General features: G+C 34.4%; 1 protein-coding gene across 6 annotated transcripts in view; it reads left to right on the top strand.

Annotated features, from left to right (window-relative positions):
- LRRC7 (leucine rich repeat containing 7) overlaps positions 1 to 24,568 on the top strand; it is a 561,274-nt gene that overhangs the window by 441,540 nt on the left and 95,166 nt on the right. For 5 of the 6 annotated variants that reach the window (XM_078451792.2, XM_078451793.2, XM_078451791.2 and 2 more), the window contains 8 exons: positions 749 to 818; positions 2,804 to 2,903; positions 4,832 to 4,956; positions 6,978 to 7,226; positions 12,135 to 12,335; positions 20,496 to 20,607; positions 20,820 to 21,000; positions 22,860 to 24,540. In XM_078451792.2, coding sequence (XP_078307918.1) covers positions 749 to 818; positions 2,804 to 2,903; positions 4,832 to 4,956; positions 6,978 to 7,226; positions 12,135 to 12,335; positions 20,496 to 20,607; positions 20,820 to 21,000; positions 22,860 to 24,540 — 2,719 coding nt within the window. The remainder of the gene's footprint in view (positions 1 to 748; positions 819 to 2,803; positions 2,904 to 4,831; positions 4,957 to 6,977; positions 7,227 to 12,134; positions 12,336 to 20,495; positions 20,608 to 20,819; positions 21,001 to 22,859; positions 24,541 to 24,568) is intronic. The other variant, XM_078451796.2, reaches the window with a different exon arrangement.

Here is a 24,568-nt window from a genome sequence, read left to right as displayed (position 1 = left end):
ATCATAGCTGACGCCAAACTCACATACCTCAAAATGCATTTTTAAAAATTCCCTCTTGGAATAAAAAAAGGTGACAGAACAAAAGGACATGCTCTCGGGAGTCATCTATAGGAGCTGTAGATTCCTTTAATAGTATGTCAGACATGACCCCTTCCCATCATGGAGCCTACAGTTCTATGGGGAGTTCAGCCAGCAAAACTGTAATCACAAAAATAAATATATAATTACAAACTATGATGTGTTCCATCAAAGAAAGTATAAGGTACTTAGAGACTACACTGGGGAAAGTTATTTACATAAGGAGGCAGGAAAAGCCTCTTTGAGAAAATGGCATTTAAGAGCTAAAAGACATGTGGGAATTAGTTAAGTGAAGTTGTGGAGAAAGAATATTCCAGACAGATAAGAGTTTGGCTACTCCTTGTAGTGGGCTGATAAAAGGCCAGTAAGTGGAGCTGGTGGGACTAAGCCAGGAAAAGAGTAGCAGAAGTTTCTGGAGGGGCTTGGAGGGCCAGATCTTGTAAGATCTGACAAGGCATGGTAACAATTTTGGATTTTTTTCTAGATGTGATAGAAAGCATTTGGAGGATTGCAAATGGGGATTTTCACTTTTTAGAGATTGCTCAGACTACTGTAGGGAAAGAATTAGAGCAAAGAATGAAATCAATGTTAGAGTATTTTAAATAATTCTTCATAAAAATGAACTATATCCATCTTCACCCACGCTATTAGAATTTTCTTGTTTTCGCAGGTTGAAGAATTTACCATTCTCATTTACCAAACTTAAAGAACTTGCAGCTTTGTGGCTTTCTGACAATCAGGTAAAAACCGTTATTACCTGATTTATTTTGTTTATTAAGATGAACTATAATTTAAGCTTTGAATTACTAACGTATTCCCAGTAGCTACCTTTGGCATATACTACAAAATATAGATCCCTTTATCTTCTGAAAGATTTTTGTAAAGATAGCAGTTCAAGTGTGTATTTCATTGCTACAGATAATACAGTACTATAATCTCCACCCTCTTTAAATACTTTGATTTAGCATCGACTTCATTCTCATGTATCAAACACACAAAACGATCATTTTTATAGCTTTGTACTTCTAAAAGGTACCTCTTGTCCTTAGGGGATGTTCTTTAATTATATCTCTGAAGGTAAGGAATAAGAAATCACAGAGGGAATTATTATCCAATGTATTCCTTTTTAAAATACTTTCAATTATAATCAACTTAATTCTAAAATTTTACACAAGGAATTTTCAGATATATTTTGTGACTATTATCAGTATTTTCTGTGAAATTGGTTTGAGATTATTTTTTATAATCACGAAAATAGATTATATTCAAATTAGTAATTGAGTGTTAATGAATAACTTTAATAACTGGAAAATAACAAGAAATAGTTGAAGACATCTGATTTGCCACCAGAAAAAAAAAAATGGTGGTGGACAATTTTGACATGGCTTATTAATCTTTACTTTTTTCTCATAATCCCAAAATTTTGAAACACCTTTTTGCAAATATGAATAGCCAAATGAAAACAAATCGTCTTGAATTTAGTTTGTTATCATTATCTCCTGAGCATAAACGCAGCATTACAGGTAAATGAATTGACCAGATTTCTAAGTATTGGGCTACTTCTGTGAAAAAATTAAATCTCTACAAAACATAAAATGTAAGTGTAAGAATAATGTTTGTGTCCCTACAGTCATTATAGTACTTGCTTCCATCTGCTGAGTAGAGAAATTAGATTCAAATCCAAATCTTCAATGAACTATAGATTTTTCAAGGCATTAATATATCATTATAAATGAATAATTTCTGGATTCAATGTGAGTTATGCTAATGGAACAATCTATTCTACAGTCTTCCATTGTGAAAAAACATCTGCTAATATCATGATTTATTATTCTTGTGGGAGACTGAACTGAACAATGACTGCATCATTTAACTTTTATTTATAACAGTGATTTAATGTGTTTCTGACTCAGTTGCATGAGACAAGCTGATATGCCAAATCCACTTTGTGTTTCACTCCTATTAATAAATGTCATGAAATTAGTGGATTTTTTAAACATTAGATACCATCATTTCCAATAAGGTATATATATACATATGTATATATATATATATATATACATATATGTATACATATATATGTATATATATATATATATAATTTAATATCAGAGTTCTACAATACCCTTCAGAAATTGTATTTGTAAAATCAAATTAATAATAAAGAATTAAATATTACCATCCACAAGAAATATACTGATACATCAGGTACAACAAGAATAGTTGCTTATTTTTATGTGGACTCTGTCTTTGGTTACAAAAATATCTCTCAAAAAAATGCTTCTGTTTTAACCTAATTAAATTCATAGATGATTTTGCAGTAGCATGGATTTGATAGCAAATCCCATTTGTCTTTTTAGGGCAGCAGTTTGTGAAAATGAATGAGCATATAGAACCACACCAAAAGCTTACTTAGTTGAATAATTTAATACATCTTGGTCTCTTTAAGACTAAAACTGACATTGCTCAGTGAAGATGATAGGTTTTGTAAAAAAGTATCCTACAGAAAAAGAAACTCTCAGTATGAAGACCTTAGAATTTAAGAATATTCTTCAGCAATAGTCTTTTATGTAATCCTTAATTATTTTATTACTTTTTTCCTTGCCTTTCTTTTAATTGTTCATTCAGCTCAGTGAGGCCAAACTATTGACCATGTCTTATATAAAAGTAATATTCTTCATATTCACTATCTTATTAATCTATTTTGTATGTTCTTTGCGTCTAGTCAAAAGCTCTTATCCCTTTACAAACTGAAGCCCATCCAGAAACAAAGCAAAGAGTATTGACTAACTACATGTTTCCCCAGCAACCTCGTGGTGATGAAGGTAAATTATCAGTAAAAATTTCTCCTATACTTATATAATTATGGATAAAAGGGAATAATTTTATTCTGATATCTGGCCAGGAATACTGACACATGGGCAAGGCTATGAAAATAACTAGATGACACATATAAGTCATCCAGGGGTTAACCCTAAACATGAATCTTATCTTCCACAATCAGCAAGGAAGAAGTAAAACCTTCACTATTTGCCGATGACATGATACTCCATATAGAAAACCTGAAAGACTCCACCAAAAAACTGGGAGAACTGATAAATGAATTCAGTAAAGTTGCAGGTTACAAAATCAATGTACACTATACTATTTTAAATAAGATTCCAAAAATGTAACTCTCCCTCTTCATATCTTATATGGAAGTGTTGATTTTTGGGAGCAACTTCTCTTGGTGGATTCTAAGACATAGGACTAGTTAACTAAATGTAGTACCCAGCTCACTGAAATGAGCTAAGAAGGGTCAGACCTTAAGGAAGGTTCAGTGAACTGGTTTATTTCCTGTGTTCACTAATTTCATGAACACAATTTAAACATTTAGTCTGGTGATCCCAGGCCCCAAATTATTTCATGTTAAGAGTCGACCATAAAGAGATAACTTGAAAATAATGACCATTATTTCTCTTTCAAGTTGAGTTTCTCTAAATGATGTCAGTAGCTATGATAGATATACGTGTTGAAAAACCTAAACCTAAACTTTACTTATATTTTCATATTAGTCCCTAGATTATCAAAATATTTCATTTAAAAAATAAAGGGAAAAGTGAAAAGTGAAAAGAATCTCAGATTTGCTGGTCATTTCTGAGATGTGGTTGCACAGATTGAATCCCTAATTTATTGTAGGGAATGAGGTAGATCTAGTTAGGCAAAGTGTGATGTTAAGGAATTAGCCAGGTTTTGTTTTGTTTTGCTCTCTTTTGAGGAAAGAAGAGTTGGTGATAGAAAAATTTTTTGAACTTTAAGCAAGTCACCCTTTGGCTTTTCAGGCAGAAGTATAATAAATGAATTTTCAGAATCCCTTGCAACAAACAAGTACATATATGATAAGTGTTGTCCTTTGGGAAAGAATTTAGCCTGAACTAAGTACTTGTACTGCATTTTCATGTGATCTTCACAATTAATGTTGGCAAGGAAGATATTACTATTAGTCCATATTTTGATATAAATTAAATATTTATAAGCCACTTATTTTCCCTATTAATTGGGGATATATTTAGACTAGTTGAGACTGTAATGTTAAAGACTGAATTTCCATATGTTCATAACCCTAAAAACAAGCTCCGCTCCATTTCCTCCCAACCACATACACACAGCAAAAAAAATAAATAAATAAAGCTTTCAATCTTACGCATTTTACTGAAAAACCAATGTTATGTAGTACCTTTTATAAAATCCTGATAGAGTTTAGTGGCTACAAATATGGGTATGGGCTGTGTAATCACACAGACATGGAATAGAATCCTGCACTGGCCCAGAGAAAACTATAGTTTTCTCATTAACAAATTGAGGATATATTAGTACTACCCATAGTGTGCTGGTGTGAAGATTTAAAAATTAATGTTTTAAAATGTATAGCCCAGCTCTCTTGTATTATCATTAGTAGTAGTATTTGGAGAGACCATTCTCTGCACTAGAAAACTTCCCAATCCCAATATGTAGTTAATATGTACTTAGGAAAGCTGAATTTGAATTAAGATGTAAAAGACCATGTAACAAATATCAAAGGACCTTTCCTCTCTTTTTCTTTCCTTTCTTCTTTCTTTCTTTCTTTCTTTCTTTCTCTTTATTTTCCTTTTTTTTTTTTTTTATTTTGTACTTGTTTATAGTACCTATTGCCATTTTTTTGCATAGTGTACTAAGCTCTATTAATAACACTTCATGTAAAAAAAAGCAATAATACTTTGGAATCTAACTGTAGATTTCCAGTCAGACAGTGACAGCTTTAACCCAACACTGTGGGAAGAGCAGAGACAACAACGCATGACTGTTGCCTTTGAATTTGAAGAAAAAAAGGAAGATGACGAAAATGCTGGGAAAGTTAAGGTGAAACTTTAAATTTTGTTTCTTCTTTCTTCTCATTATCTTTGTTTGTCCATTGTTATTAATACAATAGACTTAGGGACAAATTGAGTGACCTCTGCTTGAAGGTCAGATATATCTTCAAGTGTTCTGGTGGTACCTTTCATTATAGCAGGATGGTAATTTGAGAAGCATTGGTGTGCTTCAGAATGAGACTAATGTCTCTGAGCAAATTTAATACCCATCTTACAGAGTAACAACATGAAAGAGATTCAAGGTGAGAGAAAGCCAAAACAAACAAACAAATCTGGCTGATAGACTTTACCTAAGCATCTTATTATATTTTTGAAACACTGAAATGGTTTTCTTTTAATCGCCAAGCAAGGCATCAGGCAGGCCATATGAGACCCAAGTACACATTTAAGGAAAAACCAACAGATTAATATATTACATTGGCATTAAAATCTCTGAAAGATTCAATGTCCCTGGGGTATCTGAGAAAATTTTCTGAGTTTTCTTAAATATGAAAACAAGTTTTAAAGGAGGCAAGAATACCAGGGGATATTCAGTTTTTCACCTCAAACATATATTTTTAAAATTCTTCATTGGAACTAATTTAAGTCAAGTAACAAGGTGAAATTTTACAATCTATATTTTTAAGTATTTAAGCTTGAAGATATCAGAAGTGATATAGTTCTTCTCAACATCAGATTTTCATATTAACATCATGGCAACATCTTGAATCTCTCACTAATTTTTTATAGTATTATTTGTGTACTTTTTCCATCATGGATACTAACAGCTCTCACTCTGACTAATTGCCTAAGTAATTGTTATGTGCATCCTGTTAATAGATATAGATTGTGTAATGTGTTCTTCTTTTCTTTCCCCTCATTCCCACATTTTCTAAACTTCTTTCTTAAACCAACACACTCTGGAACCTTACTAGATTTAGACAGTAAGGTAATTGACAAGGTCTACCTCTACATCATTGTGGAGAACCCAAAACGGACTCCCAAATCAAAATGATAGCTTTGTTAAAGATTTGGCTTTGAAAAAAATGTTTCTGGATGCTTGGTTAATGCTATCTAATAACCAAAGAAACATTTTTTTAACTTGTGAATTCCTGGAAAAAACAATGCCAAACTAAAAGTAAACAAAGACCCTCACAACATCTCAGTTCTTCTTTTAAGATTTCGTACGTTAAATATAGAACCAATGGATGATGCATTCTATACTGGACCTCTGATTCATTCTTTTTCTTCACTGAATGTCAAAAACTACTTACTTATTCCTAAAAATCCATATTCAAAGGATCCAACAAGAAAATAGTACATTTAATATACTCTGGTATATGTATCAATGAAAACATAAAATATGGTAAATGCAAACCGTTATTTAGAAGCCCTGTTTGTGTGTTATGTGATCAGGTTTGTTTATAATCAGAGTAGGCTCATTATACTTTAGATTGCATTTTCTTTATGCTTATTTATGTTTGATTTATCTATATTTTGGCAAAACAATATGTGTTTCAAAAATCTCAAACACTTGGTTTTGACTAATTTGAACATTTCCAATGCCATTGGCTATTGGGCAAATTAGAACACAAACAAACTTCTAAATAAATCATCATGGAAGTATGATGAATGGAATGTATGGAAATCTTATAGTAAATTAATCACACGGTTTTGGTTCATTACATGTACATTAAATTTAGCACCATTTTACCTTTCATTTACATAAAATCTAAAAAGGAACCACTGACCTATGCCATCAACTTCCAAATGGACTAGAGTATAATGCCCTACTTATAGAGTGTACAGTGTAGTATAACTGCTGCATTGTGTGAAGAAGTGGTGACCCTTTAGCTTCATTTGATATTGGTACCATTCTGTTAGAGAGTTTGAGCTAATTTTCTGTGGTTGTTTTAAATGCATTACCCAGAGTGAAAAAAAAAAAAAATCAAGAGTAGAAAAATGATAAAGTGAAAGTATTGCTACAGTGCTCCTCTTTCTCCCAGAAAATGGAGATTCCTTCTCCCACAGGATCACTCTTGCCAAGCCCCCTGGGAAAGGGGCCAGCGTGGGATTACTCTCCAACCTGCCAGACTGTCTGGCGATTGCTGCACACCATGGGCCAGGTGTGATCAGCAGATCCAAGATATGCCCGTCCCCCAGAATGACCCACAGCTGGCATGGGGTTGTATAAGTGGCCTCCAGCAGGAAAGGAGCATGTGTACTCCATTGCCAGTTGCAGCACAATCCACCACTCTTCCCTCTCTAAGTGGCAGACAGGTAGGCCTAGGTGTTTGGGGTAGGAGAACCCCCCATGTAGAGGCAACCTTGGAACAGTGGTTTATGGGGTATGTTCTGCATGATTTGGGGTAAGGAATGTCGATCCTATAGAAACCATCCAGTTGCCAGTGTTCGATACCAATTTAAGTTTTTGTTCATTGACGTTGGCAATGGGGTGGAGAGAACCAAGTCAGGGGAGGGAACATTAATAATGAGGTGCCTAATGGTGGGATATATGGCATGATTTTTTAGTTGGGTGCTTCATTTTCATTTATGTTTTCATTTTTAAATATTTTTTTCTTTAATTTAAAGTGTGGGAATACCAATAGTCGGGCAGAATGTTGATGACACTGTTGATAACATCTAAATTGTCCCCATACATACATGTATTTTTGTATAATGTCAATTCTGAGGGAGATTAAATAACTAAAAATTGATTCATAAAATAGCATGAGATTTGAATTGGGATTTGCTGAGAGTGGACTTTGAGTACAAAGATGGACATTTGTTGAAAAGTATCGATTTCCTTCTAATTTGAAGGCAAAGATGATGAGAATTCCTGTAAGAGAAGATTGGTTTAGGAGTTGTGGCAAATAGGGCTTCCTTATCTCAGTGGGTTGGGTGTTTAAAAGTTTCATTTAAAAAAAATGTCTTAATGGGATGTGAAAAAACACTAGATTTTTGGTAAGCTTTACCATCCACATGTAATGGACTAGATTCTTATTCTGTGTCTTATATTCTATGCACAATATAAGGCCAGCTGAGAATCCTCACTGAAACTGCTATAGGTTTCCTTTCTGTGTAAAATGTCCTAATTAAATCCCAGAATAAGATATTTAACAATCAATAATCAAGGCATTCACTATTATTTCTCTTACCGGAATTTACAGCCAAACCAAATTAGAATTTAATCATTACATAAGAAAACCACGGTTTTCTTTGTGAATTCAAGATATCATCTCTAAATGCCTAGCTATTTATGTTAATTCTTTCTTCCATTGCTAAACTTTTGGGAGTCTCCAACATCTTGCAGCTGCTATTTGCATTTACTGCACTTGTTTTAGATCTGAGATATACAGAATGTTGTGAAACATTGCTATTTTTCTAAAATTAAAGTGAAATAACATTGCAGTACAAAATCTTGCATTTTAATAAAATGTATATGTAAAATGAACAAATACTTTATGGTGAGTGATATATACAACATTTTGGTAAGAACATAAGTGACAATTTTTCCCACCTATTTGTTTTTCCATCCCATATTAGAATAAGGGAATATTTCTAGCCTATATATTTAGAAATATAAAGAAACTGCTTTTGTATTGGGGCATTACTGAACTATTAATAAAATTGTGTTTATGAGCATGTTTATTCATTTCTAAAGCAGTGCACACATGAGTTAAAAAGTTGGAAGGCATAAAAAAAGAAAAGTAGGAAGGCAAAACAATCTGTAAAAGGATATAAAATATGTTTTTACAGAACTTACAAGCATAACAATTATAAAATATTACACCGTTATTTAAATTTTAAAAGGAATTATAAAAAATTGTTAGCTTTATGTTTTTAAAAATTGAAATCATCTTGTTATTTAACTCAGTAAAATTTACATTATAGATTTACAAACACCATTTTTTCACAAGATTGTACAAATAATGTGCTTCACTTCTATCAGACAATAGCTCTGAACCAAGTAACACTTCCATAGCATAGGCTTTGGAGTCAAAGGCCTGAGTTTGAATTTGGGCATTGCTACCTATAGCTGTATGACTTTGGACCAACACTGTTCCCTTTTGGTAGAATGGGAACAGATGCTATAATGAGTTATGCAATTTAAACTATGTTTAATTATAATTATTTAATTATTGTTAAGTATAATTAGTCAGTGTTTATTTATATTTAAATCTATATGATAAATAATAAAATAAGTATTATTTATCATATAGATAAGTATTATTTATTGTATAGATAATAATAAATTAAATATCCTTATAAACATATCGCATGTGCCTGGCAAATGGCAGATACTGAATAAATAATGGTTGCTGCTGCATACAATCTGAAAAAACCCAGATAGTTACAGGTAGTATGGTGTTTATATGTATATACATATGTGTGTGTATATATATACATATATGAGTATATAGTATATATGGTAGAATCTAAACTGCCAAAAGAATTGAGACTTTAAAAATACCTAAGTAGAATCTGATTTTAGATAGTATTTAATCTCTGAATAGAATTTACACATTTTCAAAAGACTGTCACAGGTATTATCTCATTTTAGTCATATATTCACCAAAGATATTATCTTTCACATTTTACACAAGTGGAAACTGGACAGAAAGGTTAGTGGCTGATAGCTTGTTTGAGGTAAATCTGTGGCTTAAATTTAGATCTTCTGACTCCAGGTCCAACAAGTGGGAAACAAGGAACTTATTGGCTAGGTGAAACAAATCCAAGTTGTATGAGACCTGAAACTCCCACAGTTTGGAGAGGGGCCTCTTTTAAGGAAAAGGATATAAGATAACCATTTAAATACATAAGTAGGGCGCCCCTCACAAGGCTTTAGAAAGAGGCTGTGCAAGTGACAGGCTCTAAAACTGAAGCTTCATTAAATTCATGACAAATCTGTTTCTGTTTCTAAATTTAAATATTTTTCAAAGATAAAGTACCCAAACATATTCTGGTGATGTGACCAAAATATCATATTAACTTGTTTATAAAATAACCAGAAAATATTGGCACCATGGCCATTAGTAAATAGTCATCTAATTTTGTCAGATGAGACATAGCATCTATAAAAAATAGATTACATTATTCAATGAAGAATCTAATTCAATTAAAGAAGAACATTTCACACTTTTTTTTCCTTTTGATTCAATTTAGGAGTATAATTTTAGCATTGAGAATTTTTTAAGGTACATAGGGTTTTAATTCTCTACCTGAAAATTATTTTTTCATTCATATACCATTGGTTATTAAAAATTAAAAGATGTTCTTAATTGGCATAATAGTCATACCACTCTACAATCTATATTTTTAAATGTAGTTTTTTGACTTTTAGCCCTTTGATATCAAGTACTTTTAAATGAGTTCAACAATATCATTTAAAACTTAGATTTAATTTGTGATGAACATTTCTAATACCAACTTAAACAGCAGATCCAAGAATGCATGCATCCCAATGGACTTTGTCTAGCATGGATATCATTCTCTTTATGTTTACTTAAGAATGCATTGTCAATTAAGTACCCTGAGCTATATTTATATTACATTCTAACAACTTACACTTTTTTTCCAAGAAGTCTAAATTTTCCTTGGGTTATATTTTTGTAGCTTTATTTCTATATATTATTGAGTTCATTCTTATTTGTTTGGGAGTGTAAAAGACAAAATTACATTTAAACAATATTTATACTAGCAGAATTATCTGGTTTTTCATCAGCCTTTCAAAAATGTATTGGAAAAATAATTTTGTATTTTTAGTCTTAAAAGAAATGTTAGAAATCATCCAGTGGAGTCCAATCCCAGCATTTGATATGGAAAATGAGCCACGAGGAAGATGAATATGACAAAGTTGGTGGATTTGCTAAATCTGCAGATGAGCAAAAGTGTTTGAATTCATATTTACAATCCTCAGATCTATACCACCATCATAGTTTCTTACATCCCATGAATTCCATGGGTGTGGGCAGGTGGGGGTGCATGTGCCCCCCACTTTCTCCTTTCGTCTCTCATTCCCACTCTTTCCTTCTTCAGCTTTGCTTTCCCCTTCTCCGTTCCTTCCCACCTACCCCCACACACACTTTCCACAGACACATACTCACTACAATCACATAAACCATTCCATTTTGTAAAGTTGGTTCTACTCAGATGCAAAAAGTTATGACTACTGGAATAAGCCAGGCCAAATAAATCTGCTCCTTATATTTCTTCCCACTCCCTTTTAATCGGCATGAATAAATTGGATTTATTCCAATTTAGGTATATTTTAAATACTCTGATAATGGGATATTCCGTAAGGAAGTGTCTCATATTTTCTCCCTCTAAATTAAATGTGAAGAATGATCATTAATATATATTCCCTAAAGGCAGATTGATACACCAAAAATGAATTCAAGAAAGGGGAATAGATACCTGGGTAAATATAAGCCAACATTTATGTGTTTACATAGAATATCTTAGAAAATCTCCTCAATTTTTAATTTTTTAGTTTAAGACATTACCTACAAAGGAGTATTTTAAGATTTTAAGTAGTTTAAGGCAGTACCTACACTGTTACTTTATTAGGGTAAAAACTAAATATAAAAGCCACCCTGAAGCATTTTTTTTAGGTATTAACAAGAATTAGCTACCCTACCTTTTGATATAACATGCTAATTAATTAACATTGAGCTGATGCATATTTGGTAGCAGATACTGTCAATTCCCCATTTTTTAAAGACATGATAAACTCTACTTGTAAATCTTTTGGGGTCTCCTCCTATCATCTATATTAATGTTCCAAAGATATTTTTAACATGAAGATAATTACTTATAAATAACTAAGATAGGTAAGGAACAGCCTCTAAAGTATAAAAGCAGCTGACAGTAATTTGCTTAAAATCTTCAGATTGCTAGTCACTTATATGTTTGACCTACTCCTATTTCAATGATCCTCAGGGTAGGTCTAAAGATAGGATATAACCCCCAAATTATTTTTAATCTAGAAGGTGGGCGTGGCGGGAAGAAGCCCCATGAGGGCAGAATATGGAAAGAACACCACTGACAGCAACAGTACAGTTTCTCAGCCAGCTCAACACTCACTATATTGCATTTGGTTTCACTACTGCACATAAAATGGAGTAGTTTTGTGAACGTGTTTGCCGAAGGTATTTTTATGTGAAATTTCTTTTTATAAACTTCTAGGTTGAAATAAACCTAAAACGATATCCAACTCCTTACCCAGAGGATTTAAAGAATATGGTAAAATCTGTTCAAAATCTGGTGGGTAAGCCAAGCCATGGAGTGCGTGTTGAGAATTCAAACCCAACTGCTAACACGGAGCAAACTGTGAAAGAAAAGTATGAACACAAGTGGCCTGTAGCCCCAAAGGAGATTACAGTGGAGGTATTTCAAGGTTATTGGTAATTGCCAGTGTGGTTTGGATTTTTTGGAATTACTAAATTCTATGTTTTTTTTAAACTGATTAGATCTCTGATAAGTGCATTTTTTTCCCTAAGATATAAATGAGTTTCTCTACTTTTTCAAACTATGAGGGTTGCATTTACTGAATTACAGGTAAATGACACCCTCATGGCCTAAAATTATAATACGACTCCAAAAGTTCCAATACACACAGAAGGAATACTTGCTCACCTAGCGAGGTCTGGCCAGTAAGTGCATTATACCATTTTCGTGATACTGTTTTGGCTATCCAAACTTTTATTGTATGAGTCATTAGAAAAGACTAAATGAAGTTGGGGTTTTTTTGTGTGTTTTTGTGGGGGTTTTTTGTTTTGTTTTGTTTTGTTTTGTTTTGTTTTGTTTTGTTTTTTTGCTCTGCATATCTCAGTAAAATTCTGGATCAGATTTAGAGCCAATTTTTTGTTTGTTTGTTTTAGGGTTTGGGTTAAAACCATTATAGGAAACACTACTATAAATGAAAAACAGGAGATAACTTTGAAATTTAGCTTTTCTGGATCTAGTCATGTGAAGCTTAATTCCTATATTTTAGAATAAACTAGATATTCATCCTTATCAATTTGTGTGGTCTGAAAAGAATTCAACTACATTTATGCCACCTCTGTACTGTCTCATCAACTCTTCGGCCAATTTGGTTATCACCTTTTTATCTTCATTAGAAACATAACTGGTATGAGTACATCTAGAAGTTACTATACGCACTTCTCAAAAATCTAGATTCATGAAACTCTTTTACAAATCTGCATTTCACAGCATCAATTTGTTGCATTGATAAAACACCAACTGTATATTTAGCACTGTGCTAAACACTGTGAGAGAGAGAAAAGAAATATAAAATGTGCACATAGTCCTCAAATAATTTAAAGCCTATCTAGGTAAAATTACCACAGATAAGGTGATTAGAGAGCATATTATATAAAATACAGTCACATGATTTGTTGAGTGATGGCAAATATGATACTTTAAGAAATTGGAGAGAGATGCAATCACGGCCAATCAATTAAAAAGTTATGTGAAACAGTTTAAAGTTGAACCGCATATTGATATTTGGGTGATTCATCTAAAGTGGAAAGAGAGGAAGTCATTCCAGACAGAGGAAAAAGCTTGAGCAAGAATAAGCATGGTGTGAACATCTGCCAGTGGAGGTACCAGCCTGCCCCAGAAGAGAAGAATATAGCTGGATATCTAGGGAGGAAAATTTAAGTACTCATTTTGGGGTTTTTGTCCATTTACTTATAAAATCAGTATTATTGTCTGATATTGTCTGATAACAGACTTTTATCTCTAAGATATTTCAATAATATAAAAAGGAAGAAAGCCAATGTTTAGCAGGTACACACTGGAGACACTTTGTATTTAAATCTCATGTAGTCACAGTTTAACATCCAAATAACTGTGAGGTCACGATAACCCATAAACCAAGTAATTTTACTACAAAATAAGAAGATTCTAAAATTTCTTAGTTCAGGGTTGGGATAGGTGAAGCAAGGAAAAGATGGCTTTGGTCATGAATTTAATAATAACCCTAGTAGAGAAAATAAATCTTAAAATTATCCCATAAGCACTTCAAATGAAAAATCCAAAATTAAATCGGATGTTTCTTCCCCAGTTTTGCTTCTGCTCTTATATGCCCGATCTTGATCTCAGCTTGTACCATTATTTTACTAGTCCACTCAAGGTAGAAATTTGGGAGATATCCTGATTTCTTATTCCTTCTTTCTCTGCATTCACTGCCCCTTCCAAACAATCACCTAAGCTTATACATTTTCATCTAAGTGTATCTCCTTGACCTCTTCAGGCCCTCAACTCTGTCCTGCATTTCTATAAAACCTGTCAACTTCTTGACTTACATTGTCCTCAGCCCCCTCATTACTCTGTTAATGATCTTTTTAAAACAAATTTAACTTTCTCTGCTTGAAAACACTACAGTGGCTTCTTATTGCCTATTTAATTGAAGCTCAGTCTTAGTCTTTATAATTATTTCAGTGATTCACCCCACCTTTCTTAAGTTTTCTTCTCCTGGCCCTTTATGTTGAGTAGAATTCTCACTGGTAAGTGCAATACTTTTTCTAAAATTTAAATTCTAGATCTTCTTTACCCAACTTTTAGCCATCCTAGAGCAAAGAGAAGCCAATTCTTTATCAAATTACTCACCCAGATTAAGGGGCCATGCTCCATATTTTCAACTTTCAGATATAATTAATACAGACAACCGAGTGTCTAGCTGATCAATGTATATTATATTAAGTGTATAATATTTTCTTGTATGTTTTGCACTTGTTTGCTATTTTGAGTCATTATTTAGTTCATATTCTCAAGAATGTGGAAGAGAATATCACTCACTGCATGACACATTTATCCGTGTGGTTAAATATGGAAAATGAAGGAAAAAAAGAATAGAGGTAGGCAGAACCAGAAGCAGAAAACAGTAAGAAAAAACAAGGTAAACAGATTACAAATTCAGCAGAGAAAAAAGAAAAAGGAAATAAATCAACATTTATTGATCACTTTGTTTGCCAAACCTATACCAAGACTTTTAATATATGTTATGCTAGACAGAGAATACAGCTGGGAGAGTCATATGAACAAGGAGGATGGGGAGGTATGAAGGTTCTCTTCTACTTCCAAATTCCTTTTATAAAGTTTACATTTGCTTTTTTTTTTTTTTTTTAATTTTTTTATTTATTTTTGGGACAGAGAGAGACAGAGCATGAACGGGGGAGGGACAGAGAAAGAGGGAGACACAGAATCGGAAACAGGCTCCAGGCTCTGAGCCATCAGCCCAGAGCCCGACGCCGGGCTCGAGCTCACGGACCGTGAGATCGTGACCTGGCTGAAGTCGGACGCTCAACCGACTGCGCCACCCAGGCGCCCCTACATTTGCTTTTTACCAGTGTCTTCATCCATTCAGGCTGCTATAACATAATATCATAGACTGCATGGTTTATAAACAAAAAAAAAATTATTTATCACAGTTCAGGAGGCTAAGAAGTCCAAGATTAAGGCACGAAGAGATTCAGTGTCTAGTAAGGGCCTACTTTCTGATTGATAGATGGCCATCTTCTCTCTATATCCTCACAAGGTAGAAGGAGATAGGGAGCTTTGTGGGGTCTCTTTTATAGTGGCACTAATTTCATTCATGAGGGTTCTACCCTCATGACTTAATCACCTCCCAAAGATCCCACTTCCAAATATCATCATATAGGTTTCAACTTATGAATTTTGAGGGGACACAAACATTCAGTCTTTAGCACCCAGGTCCAATTATATAGCTAACACTTCCATATTTTTCCAACCTTCAGTTTAAAGATTACCTCAACAGGAAGGCTTTCCCTGATCACCATGATCAGTAGAACCTCTCATTTTCTCTATCACATTATCCTGTTTATTTGTGTTACATATAATAAAAATATCTCTAATTATTTTGTTTATTAACTACAGGCTGTGAGTTTCACGAGGTCAGGTATGTCTTATCTCCATTGCCTTTCTGGGGTCTAGCACAATGCCTAGTACAGAATTGGGCACAGTAACTACCTGTTGAGTATATGAATGACTCTTATCTGATAACATGTGTGTCTCTACATCCAATAGAAGTTAATTGAGGGCAAGAACAATTTCTCTTGGGTTTTTGTCACATTCGTAATGAATTAAGTATTGACTGCAACAATTATTTATATTTTGTCACCTGTGTGTTGAATAACATGTATTTTAACAATAACAATTTGCTATATTAATACACTAATATAATATTATGAGTAAAGGCAAACTATCATGATGAAATATTGGGAGAGTGAGAAAATCAGGGAAGGAAAGAAGAACAGTATGGTAAATAAAGCTATGATGTAAAATAAGTAAAATCTGGGGGTTCCAAAACCCTTGGCATACAAATGCCTTTAGTATCTTAGTAATTTTGTTACAAGGACCATAGTCCAAAAGAAGTACCTAACAGTTCCATTTATTAAGTAGTTAGTTCTGAACAATTTATTAAATATTTGTGCCCTGCCTAGTGGCCATTTGAAAAATAACACACATACACTAAAAGGGGAGATAATAGTTTTATTTCATGCTTAAATAACAAAAGTACTTGATGAAATGTGTGTACCTGTGGGACACCACTTATCTTCTCAAACCTTGGAATCACATCAGTCACTACAATTCTGTTTCATATTGATTTTTGGATGACACTTGATTTTTAATCATAGCAACCACCAAAAAGCCAGCTTCACAAAGACTGTCATCAAAGGAAAGTGCAATCTAATGTTGAAACTGAGAGCCACCAGTTCACACAATATCTGACTGATGTCAAGTATTGCTTTGTTTCCCCCAAATATTTAAAACAACCCATGTAACCCTGTGAATTAACAACAGCATCACAGGTACCTTGGAGCACAGTTTAGGAACAAGGAGAAGTGCTTTCAAGTCCAGGAGACCTTAATTCAAATCTTGAATCTACCTTGTTACCAATTTTGTGACCTTGACAAGTCATTGAAAACTTCCTAAGCTTTGCTTTCTTTATCTTAGAAATACAGATACCAATAATGCTTAGTTTTTGTGGAGATGAAATCAGACAAAAGCAAATACTTTTATACAACTGCAAGCACAGTTCTTGGCAAAGAGGAAAGTTACAACAAGTGATAATTCCCTTCCCTTCCACAAGAGAATCATGTGCTAATCCTGCCCAACCCCCTTTAATCCTTTTGTGGGCCACTATCTTGCATTACAGAAAACTTCTCACTGGATACCTGTTCACCATGTCCACCATGTTCAGAAAGGTTTTGGACTTTTTCCTTTGTTAGGAGACTCCACCTAATTTCTTTATATAGAGAAAACACATCTTTCTCCTGGTAATAAGTAGTCAATTACCATTGAAAATGTCCTTAAATGCTTTTATTAATACTAGGCCTGGACTCTAAAAACTCAGACACAAGCTTTTCCCCACCTCTCACTTCTGTCTTCAGCTCCCTTTCACTACAGCCATAGCAGTGGAGATTTAGTTTGAATGGCACAAGATCAATGGAGTTAAAGAACAAAGAGATTCTACCTTTTCTTTCTCTCCCTCTTCTGTCTCCTCAGAAGCAAATATGGCTCAATGTGCTTAAAATAGGACCCTCATTATATTTGATTCCCCACCAATAGCCTCCACTGTCTTCACCATAGAAGTAGTCCCAAAAGCTTCACCCACTTTTCCAAACTGAACCTGATTCCTCCAGCCTCTTTATAAAAGAATTGATAGAGACAAAGTTGATGCTTAATTTCCTTTGTTGGACAGTTAATTTGTCTTTTCTGTGAAGTCCATTTGGTAGGTGAGCTTTTCTCTGGGTACACAATACATAATATTACAGAGAAGACCTTCCAGTAAGACAGATCCAAGTTCAAATCTTGGCTCTACCATTCACTGAATTTGTGACTTGGAATTATGACTTTACCTCTCTAAGCTTTCATCTTCTTAACTGCAAAACAAAGATGATGATAATAAATAACTCAAAATAATAAATAACAGTGAAAAACAAAGTTGTCTATTAAATAATTAATAGTACAGATGAAGTGTTTAGCATAGTAGCACAGTAGCAGCTATGTAATAGATTCTCCATAACTGATGGCATCATCATCTTCATCATCATCATCATCATCATCATCATCATTATTATCATTTTGTTCATAAAGGTAATTGAGTCTAACTGGATCAGTGCAAATCCATTGTTCTTGCTTCAGTGTTAGTCCTCCTAGGTGGAGGGTCTCACAGAACTCTGGAGAAAGGAGGCAGTTCATGATTAGCTACTACCATACTCCCTAGTCACTATGGCTCTTTTTGATTCAAAATGGAAATTCTTAAGCAGTGAGTCACATCATAGCCACCATGCCAAGCTCCAGCCACAAAATTAGGATACAAATTTGAAAATTTGACCTATATATGCAATATAACTTGCATACTAAATGTGTAAGGCATAAGGGAAAAAGTAATGAAACCCTTAATTTTATTTACATTTCTATGTTTGTACAACTTTTGGGTTGTTTTATTGACTAAAACAAAATTCCTGTAGTTCTCTATCAGGTGTCATAAGAATATTTCCTTTTTAAAATATTGTTTCAAAATATTATTTCAATGTAACTATAAGTTACATTTAGATTCATAGAGTGTTAGTACTAGACAGAAAATAACATTAATTCCTTTCATCTATTACCTTCATTTTACTGGTGAAATGAATAAGGTACACAGAAGAACACTGACTTGTGCAAGATAACCCGATTAATAAATGATAAAGCAGAAATAGAATAGAAATATGCCACCTTGCAACTGAAATAGTTTTGACAAAACTTAACATATTTTATACCTTTCCATGGTACAATTTCTCAAACTTGGGTCTCCTGTAGTTATAAATTTCTACAAAGATGTGTAATGGCTTTACTCTCTATTCTGTCACCTTAAAATTTTATCATGAATTTCTTATGCTAAGCCTTTGAAATAGTTTTCAAAATCCATGAGAACACAGATTTCCCTCTTCATCTCCAAAATTTCCATCAATCCTACCCTCTTTCCTATCCCTCTTCAACTCTGGAGCTGGATTTTTAGTCTCAGATGTGCTCACAGCTGAGCACACTAGGAGGCAGCACAATATAAGGGAAGATCATAAGACTGGAACCCCAGAATCCTGCCTCTATGTTGGATCTTCGTCTAATTATCTCTGTAAGCATGGACCTCACTGAGTCTCAAAACCCACTTGTAGAAAATGAAAGAATTTGACTAGAAATGTTTTTTTAAATAATTAACACATATCAGATATACCCAGGTTTTTCACAGGCAAATATTCTCTTACAAACCTAACCAAAAGTAACCCCCAAAACAAAACTTAAGCCTCAAGTTAAAGAAATGGATGTTTCTTTGCAATACCCAAAAACTTGAGCCTGTCACTATGTCGGGCAATAAAACGTATAATAAGAGTTTCTGACTATTACCAATTAGGTATAAGACAGAACACATTTCACTTACTACATTTTTGTGTTCAAGTATATTCTTTCTTTGACTTAACAAAATATTTCTAAATGTTACATTATTATTTTAAACTAACAAGTACTAATGAATGAGAAAACTGAAAAATACTAAAAATTATCTTTCGAATTGAAATTAACTTAAGATTTAAGAAAAAAAGAAATGAAGATAACTGCCGTGCATAAATTTATATTGCTACCTCCCCATGGGTATAGACAAGACATTTTTATATGTGGAAGAAAATGAGACTTTGGTATTTTACTTTCCCCAGTGCCATCTCACTATCTGTTTAACTGGCAATAATAATTTTAATTATAGAAGTTTAAACTCATACTTTTTTTAACATGTTAATTTGTCTTTATAAAGTTTTATTCTTGTACCAATGTTGGTCATTACATTCAATGAACAGATTTAGAATGAAGATTCAGCAGGCTAGATTAATCATGAGAAAACTAGAAATGTTAGGAAGAAGTCATGAGAAAACTGAAGAAATTGAAGATAAGACCACCTGTTAAATAGCACTTGTGCATAAATATGACTAAGGGATGAAAAAAAAAAACAGTTGGTCAGTGATAGACTTTCCTCTTAGAACTCTTAAGGAAGTTCTCCCCTTACATGTGTATATACCATATATACACATGTATGTGTATATATATATATATATATATATATATATATACACACATGTATGTATATATATCTATATGTATATATCATATACTCACATACAGCTTACCATAAGTCAGTCCTGTGTTGTAATGAGATATAGCTTATCTCCCCAATTAGATTATAAATTTCCAGGGGCCATGGGTGACATTTTATCTTTCTTTGGAAAGTCCACAGTTCTTTGCACAGTGCCAGGCATATAAACAGGCATTCAAAAAATATCTGATGAATAAATGGACTCATTTAAATTAGAAAAGCAAAATATTTTAGTACTTAGCTCAGAGAAACATATGCACTTCTCCTAGTGCTCTATAGTGACTTAAATTCTAGAGCCCCAATCTTTAAATCTGAGCCAAATAAAGATATTGCCATCTTGGTTAACCAATGTTTAAATGTTTACTTTCCTTGTCCTATATTATTATATCTCTCAGGATTCTTTTGTTCATCCAGCTAATGAAATGAGGATTGGGGAACTTCACCCTTCATTAGCTGAGACCCCTCTGTACCCACCCAAACTTGTTCTGCTAGGGAAGGACAAAAAAGGTAACATTGTGAACCTGATGTGGAAAATATGCCACAAATGCATGTGCATGATGAATCACCAGTTGTAAATGATGACACACCATAGTCTGTAGAAATATTTTACAAATATATATTCCTAACATTGTTATGCTATCTGTTTTTCATACTTGCTTTTCTGTGTTTATTCTTGTCAGTGTGCATAGCATTATAACATTTTCCCCTTTACATTTCAGAATCAACTGATGAGTCTGAAGTTGACAAAACTCACTGTCTGAATAACAGTGTTTCCTCAGGCACTTACTCAGACTACTCACCTTCCCAGGCTTCCTCAGGATCCTCTAACACCCGGGTTAAAGTGGGGTCCTTGCAGACAACAGCTAAAGATGCAGTACATAATTCTTTGTGGGGTAACAGGTGTGTTTAGAATTCCCTTTTTTCTGTTCCCAAGTGCTTTCTTTCAGCAACTTTAAAAAAAATCGAATCTTAATTTTTGAATTGTATTCAGCACATGAGTGGAGTAGAAGACAGAACGGGCAGGTAAGCAAAAACAGTTCCCCTGGGACTTCCAGGAGAGGATGAATGATTTCAAGCAGCAAAACCATTGTTTAAGGGAGAGACAGTGGGAGATTATCAGGTTGAGATGATAGGACAAGAAATTTTATTTTTTTGTAATTTTTTTTAAAAAAATTTTTTTGAGAGAGAGAGAACATGTGCACATGCAAGTGGGGGTGGAACAGAGAGAGAGGGAGAGAGATTCGAATCCCAAGCAGACTCCTCACTGTCAGCATAGAACCCAAAGCAGGCTCCATCTCACAAACTGTGAGATCATGACCTGAGCCGAAATCAAGAGTCAGAGGCTTAACTGACTGAGTCATCCAGGCATCCTTATAAATCAGAAACCAAAAGCCCTGTTTGCCCAATACTTATTTATGACACATGTGCGCATTTCACTATCCAAAATGGGTTAAAGTAAGATGCATGGAAAGCACTTATTGCCTAGTGTGAAGTAAATAATAAAATTTTCAATGCTATCATCATCATCATCATCGTTATCATCATCATCAACTTATCATCAGCTGGAAAAGTTAGGATGTAAGTAAAAATATTTAATCTTTCCAAAATAGTTCCTACTATATTATTTCCATTTTACAGATGAAAAATTAAAAGACAAAGAGCACAATAGAGTGACTCCATGAGGTAGTACTCACCCGGTTCTGATTCTTTGTTTTGTAACTTGCTGCTATGTTTTATGCTATAAACAGCAAATACAAATCATCATATGATATAGGTAGTCACTGATTTTGACTCATATTTTATTGATAACATCAGTACTGTTAGCAAGATATTCTTTGGTAATTAATGAATAACTATTTCTACCTTTCAATGCCCGTGATGAAAATATTAACTACCTTTCAATGCCCGTGATGAAAATATTAACTCTTTCTACCTTTCAATGCCCATGATGAAAATATTAGCAAAAGCAAAAATCTCTCACTGATAAAAAAAATATATAATTCAATGTTATAACTGTGCAAATCATTTACAATAAACCTAGAAAAATTAACATCTTCTAGAGATACTTTGGTCACTAGTGTAAACAGGCCAATGACCAAAATATATAATATAATATAATATAATATAATATAATATAATATAATATAATTTACATTCTAAGAAAATGTGTTCTCTATACAATGGATTTAACGTCTTCAATACCTGACCTTCAAATATATGCTATTTGAAGATAGTCTGGGTTCATTAGACATATCAAGTATTTATAAGAAAGGTACTCTCAAACAATAGTTTGGAAATGTAAGAAACAGAAGTTCCAGGATGAGGACCAGGAAGGAATCAGGGGATTCTAATTATGGGACAAGTTTCAGGACCATTACTGAAGACCCATCCATTTCTCTCACTCATTTAATCATCCAACAAACACCTACTATGTGCCTACGATGCTAGGCTTGAAGAGAAAAAAAAATTTCTGCCCTCATGAGTTTACATTCTAGCAGAGGACACATGACAAAACGCGATAAATAAAATAGGTAAGTAAATTATATGATATGTTAGAAGGTGATAATTACAAGGAGGAAATAAAAGTCAGAGAAAGGTATAGGGGCAGATATGAAATAATAATGCTCTTAGTCATAAGTGAGGTGTGGTTGGATGATCCATTAACAAAGAATTGTGGCATTTTGGGATGATGCTTCTCTTCCTGACAAAGACCCAGCTCTTCCTCATTTTCATGTTTCTTCTTCCCACTGTCTTCACAGGATTGCACCATCTTTCCCACAGCCTCTTGATTCAAAGCCATTACTCAGCCAGCGGGAGGCTGTTCCCCCAGGGAATCTACCACAGCGTCCTGACCGGCTGCCAATGAGTGATGCCTTCACTGACAACTGGACTGATGGTTCACATTATGATAACACAGGGTTTGTTGCAGAGGAGACCACAGGCGAGAATGCCAACAACAATCCTCTCTTAAGTTCAAAATCTAGAAGCACATCTTCTCACGGACGCAGACCTTTGATTAGGCAGGATAGGATTGTTGGTGTTCCCCTGGAACTTGAGCAGTCTACACACAGACACACACCAGAAACAGAAGTGCCTCCTTCCAATCCTTGGCAGAATTGGACCAGAACCCCTAGTCCTTTTGAAGACAGGACCGCTTTCCCTTCCAAATTAGAGACAACCCCCACCACCAGCCCATTGCCTGAAAGGAAAGAACATATAAAAGAATCTGTTGAAATACCTAGTCCTTTTTCTCCAGGAGTACCATGGGAGTATCACGATTCCAATCCCAACAGGAGTCTTAGCAATGTCTTTTCTCAAATCCACTGCCGCCCAGAATCTTCTAAAGGTGTTATTTCCATTAGCAAAAGCACAGAGAGGCTTTCCCCACTAATGAAAGATATCAAGTCCAATAAATTCAAAAAGTCGCAGAGTATCGATGAGATTGACATTGGTACATACAAGGTTTATAATATACCATTAGAAAACTATGCTTCTGGGAGTGATCACTTAGGAAGCCATGAACGACCAGATAAAATGTTGGGACCAGAGCATGGTATGTCCAGTATGTCTCGAAGCCAGTCAGTCCCAATGCTGGATGATGAGATGCTCACTTATGGAAGTAGTAAAGGGCCACAACAACAGAAGGCTTCCATGACAAAAAAAGTCTATCAGTTTGACCAAAGCTTCAATCCCCAAGGAGCAGTGGAAGTTAAAGCCGAAAAGAGGATACCACCCCCCTTTCAACACAATTCTGAGTACGTGCAACAGCCCAGCAAAAACATCGCCAAGGATTTGGTTAGTCCTAGAGCTTACAGAGGATACCCACCAATGGAGCAAATGTTCTCATTTTCTCAGCCATCTGTTAATGAGGATGCTGTGGTGAATGCCCAGTTTGCAAGCCAAGGTGCCAGGGCAGGCTTCTTGAGAAGAGCTGACTCCCTGGCGAGCTCCACAGAAATGGCCATGTTTAGAAGGGTCAGTGAACCTCATGAGCTGCCTCCGAGTGATAGGTACGGCAGACCTCCATATAGGGGAGGTCTGGATCGCCAAAGCAGCGTTTCAGTGACTGAGTCCCAGTTCCTGAAAAGGAATGGCAGGTATGAAGATGAACACCCTTCATATCAAGAAGTGAAAGCTCAGGCGGGAAGTTTTCCAGTTAAAAACCTTACCCAGAGGAGGCCACTGTCTGCAAGAAGCTACAGTACAGAGAGTTACGGTGCCTCCCAAACCAGGCCAGTTTCAGCTAGGCCTACTATGGCAGCTCTTTTGGAAAAAATACCATCTGACTATAACTTGGGTAACTATGGTGACAAGCCATCAGATAACAGTGATATAAAGACGAGGCCTACTCCTGTGAAGGGAGAGGAGAGCTGTGGTAAAATGCCTGCAGACTGGAGACAACAGCTGCTTAGACATATAGAAGCTAGAAGGTTAGACAGGGTATGTCTGGCATTTCTCTGTAAGAATA

The sequence above is a fragment of the Panthera onca genome, chromosome C1 (assembly GCF_046562875.1).
Source record: "Panthera onca isolate mPanOnc1 chromosome C1, mPanOnc1 haplotype 2, whole genome shotgun sequence".
Lineage (NCBI taxonomy): Eukaryota > Metazoa > Chordata > Mammalia > Carnivora > Felidae > Panthera > Panthera onca.
The sequence above is the reverse complement of the archived record's forward strand: the minus strand, read 5'-3'. Positions and strand labels throughout refer to the sequence as shown.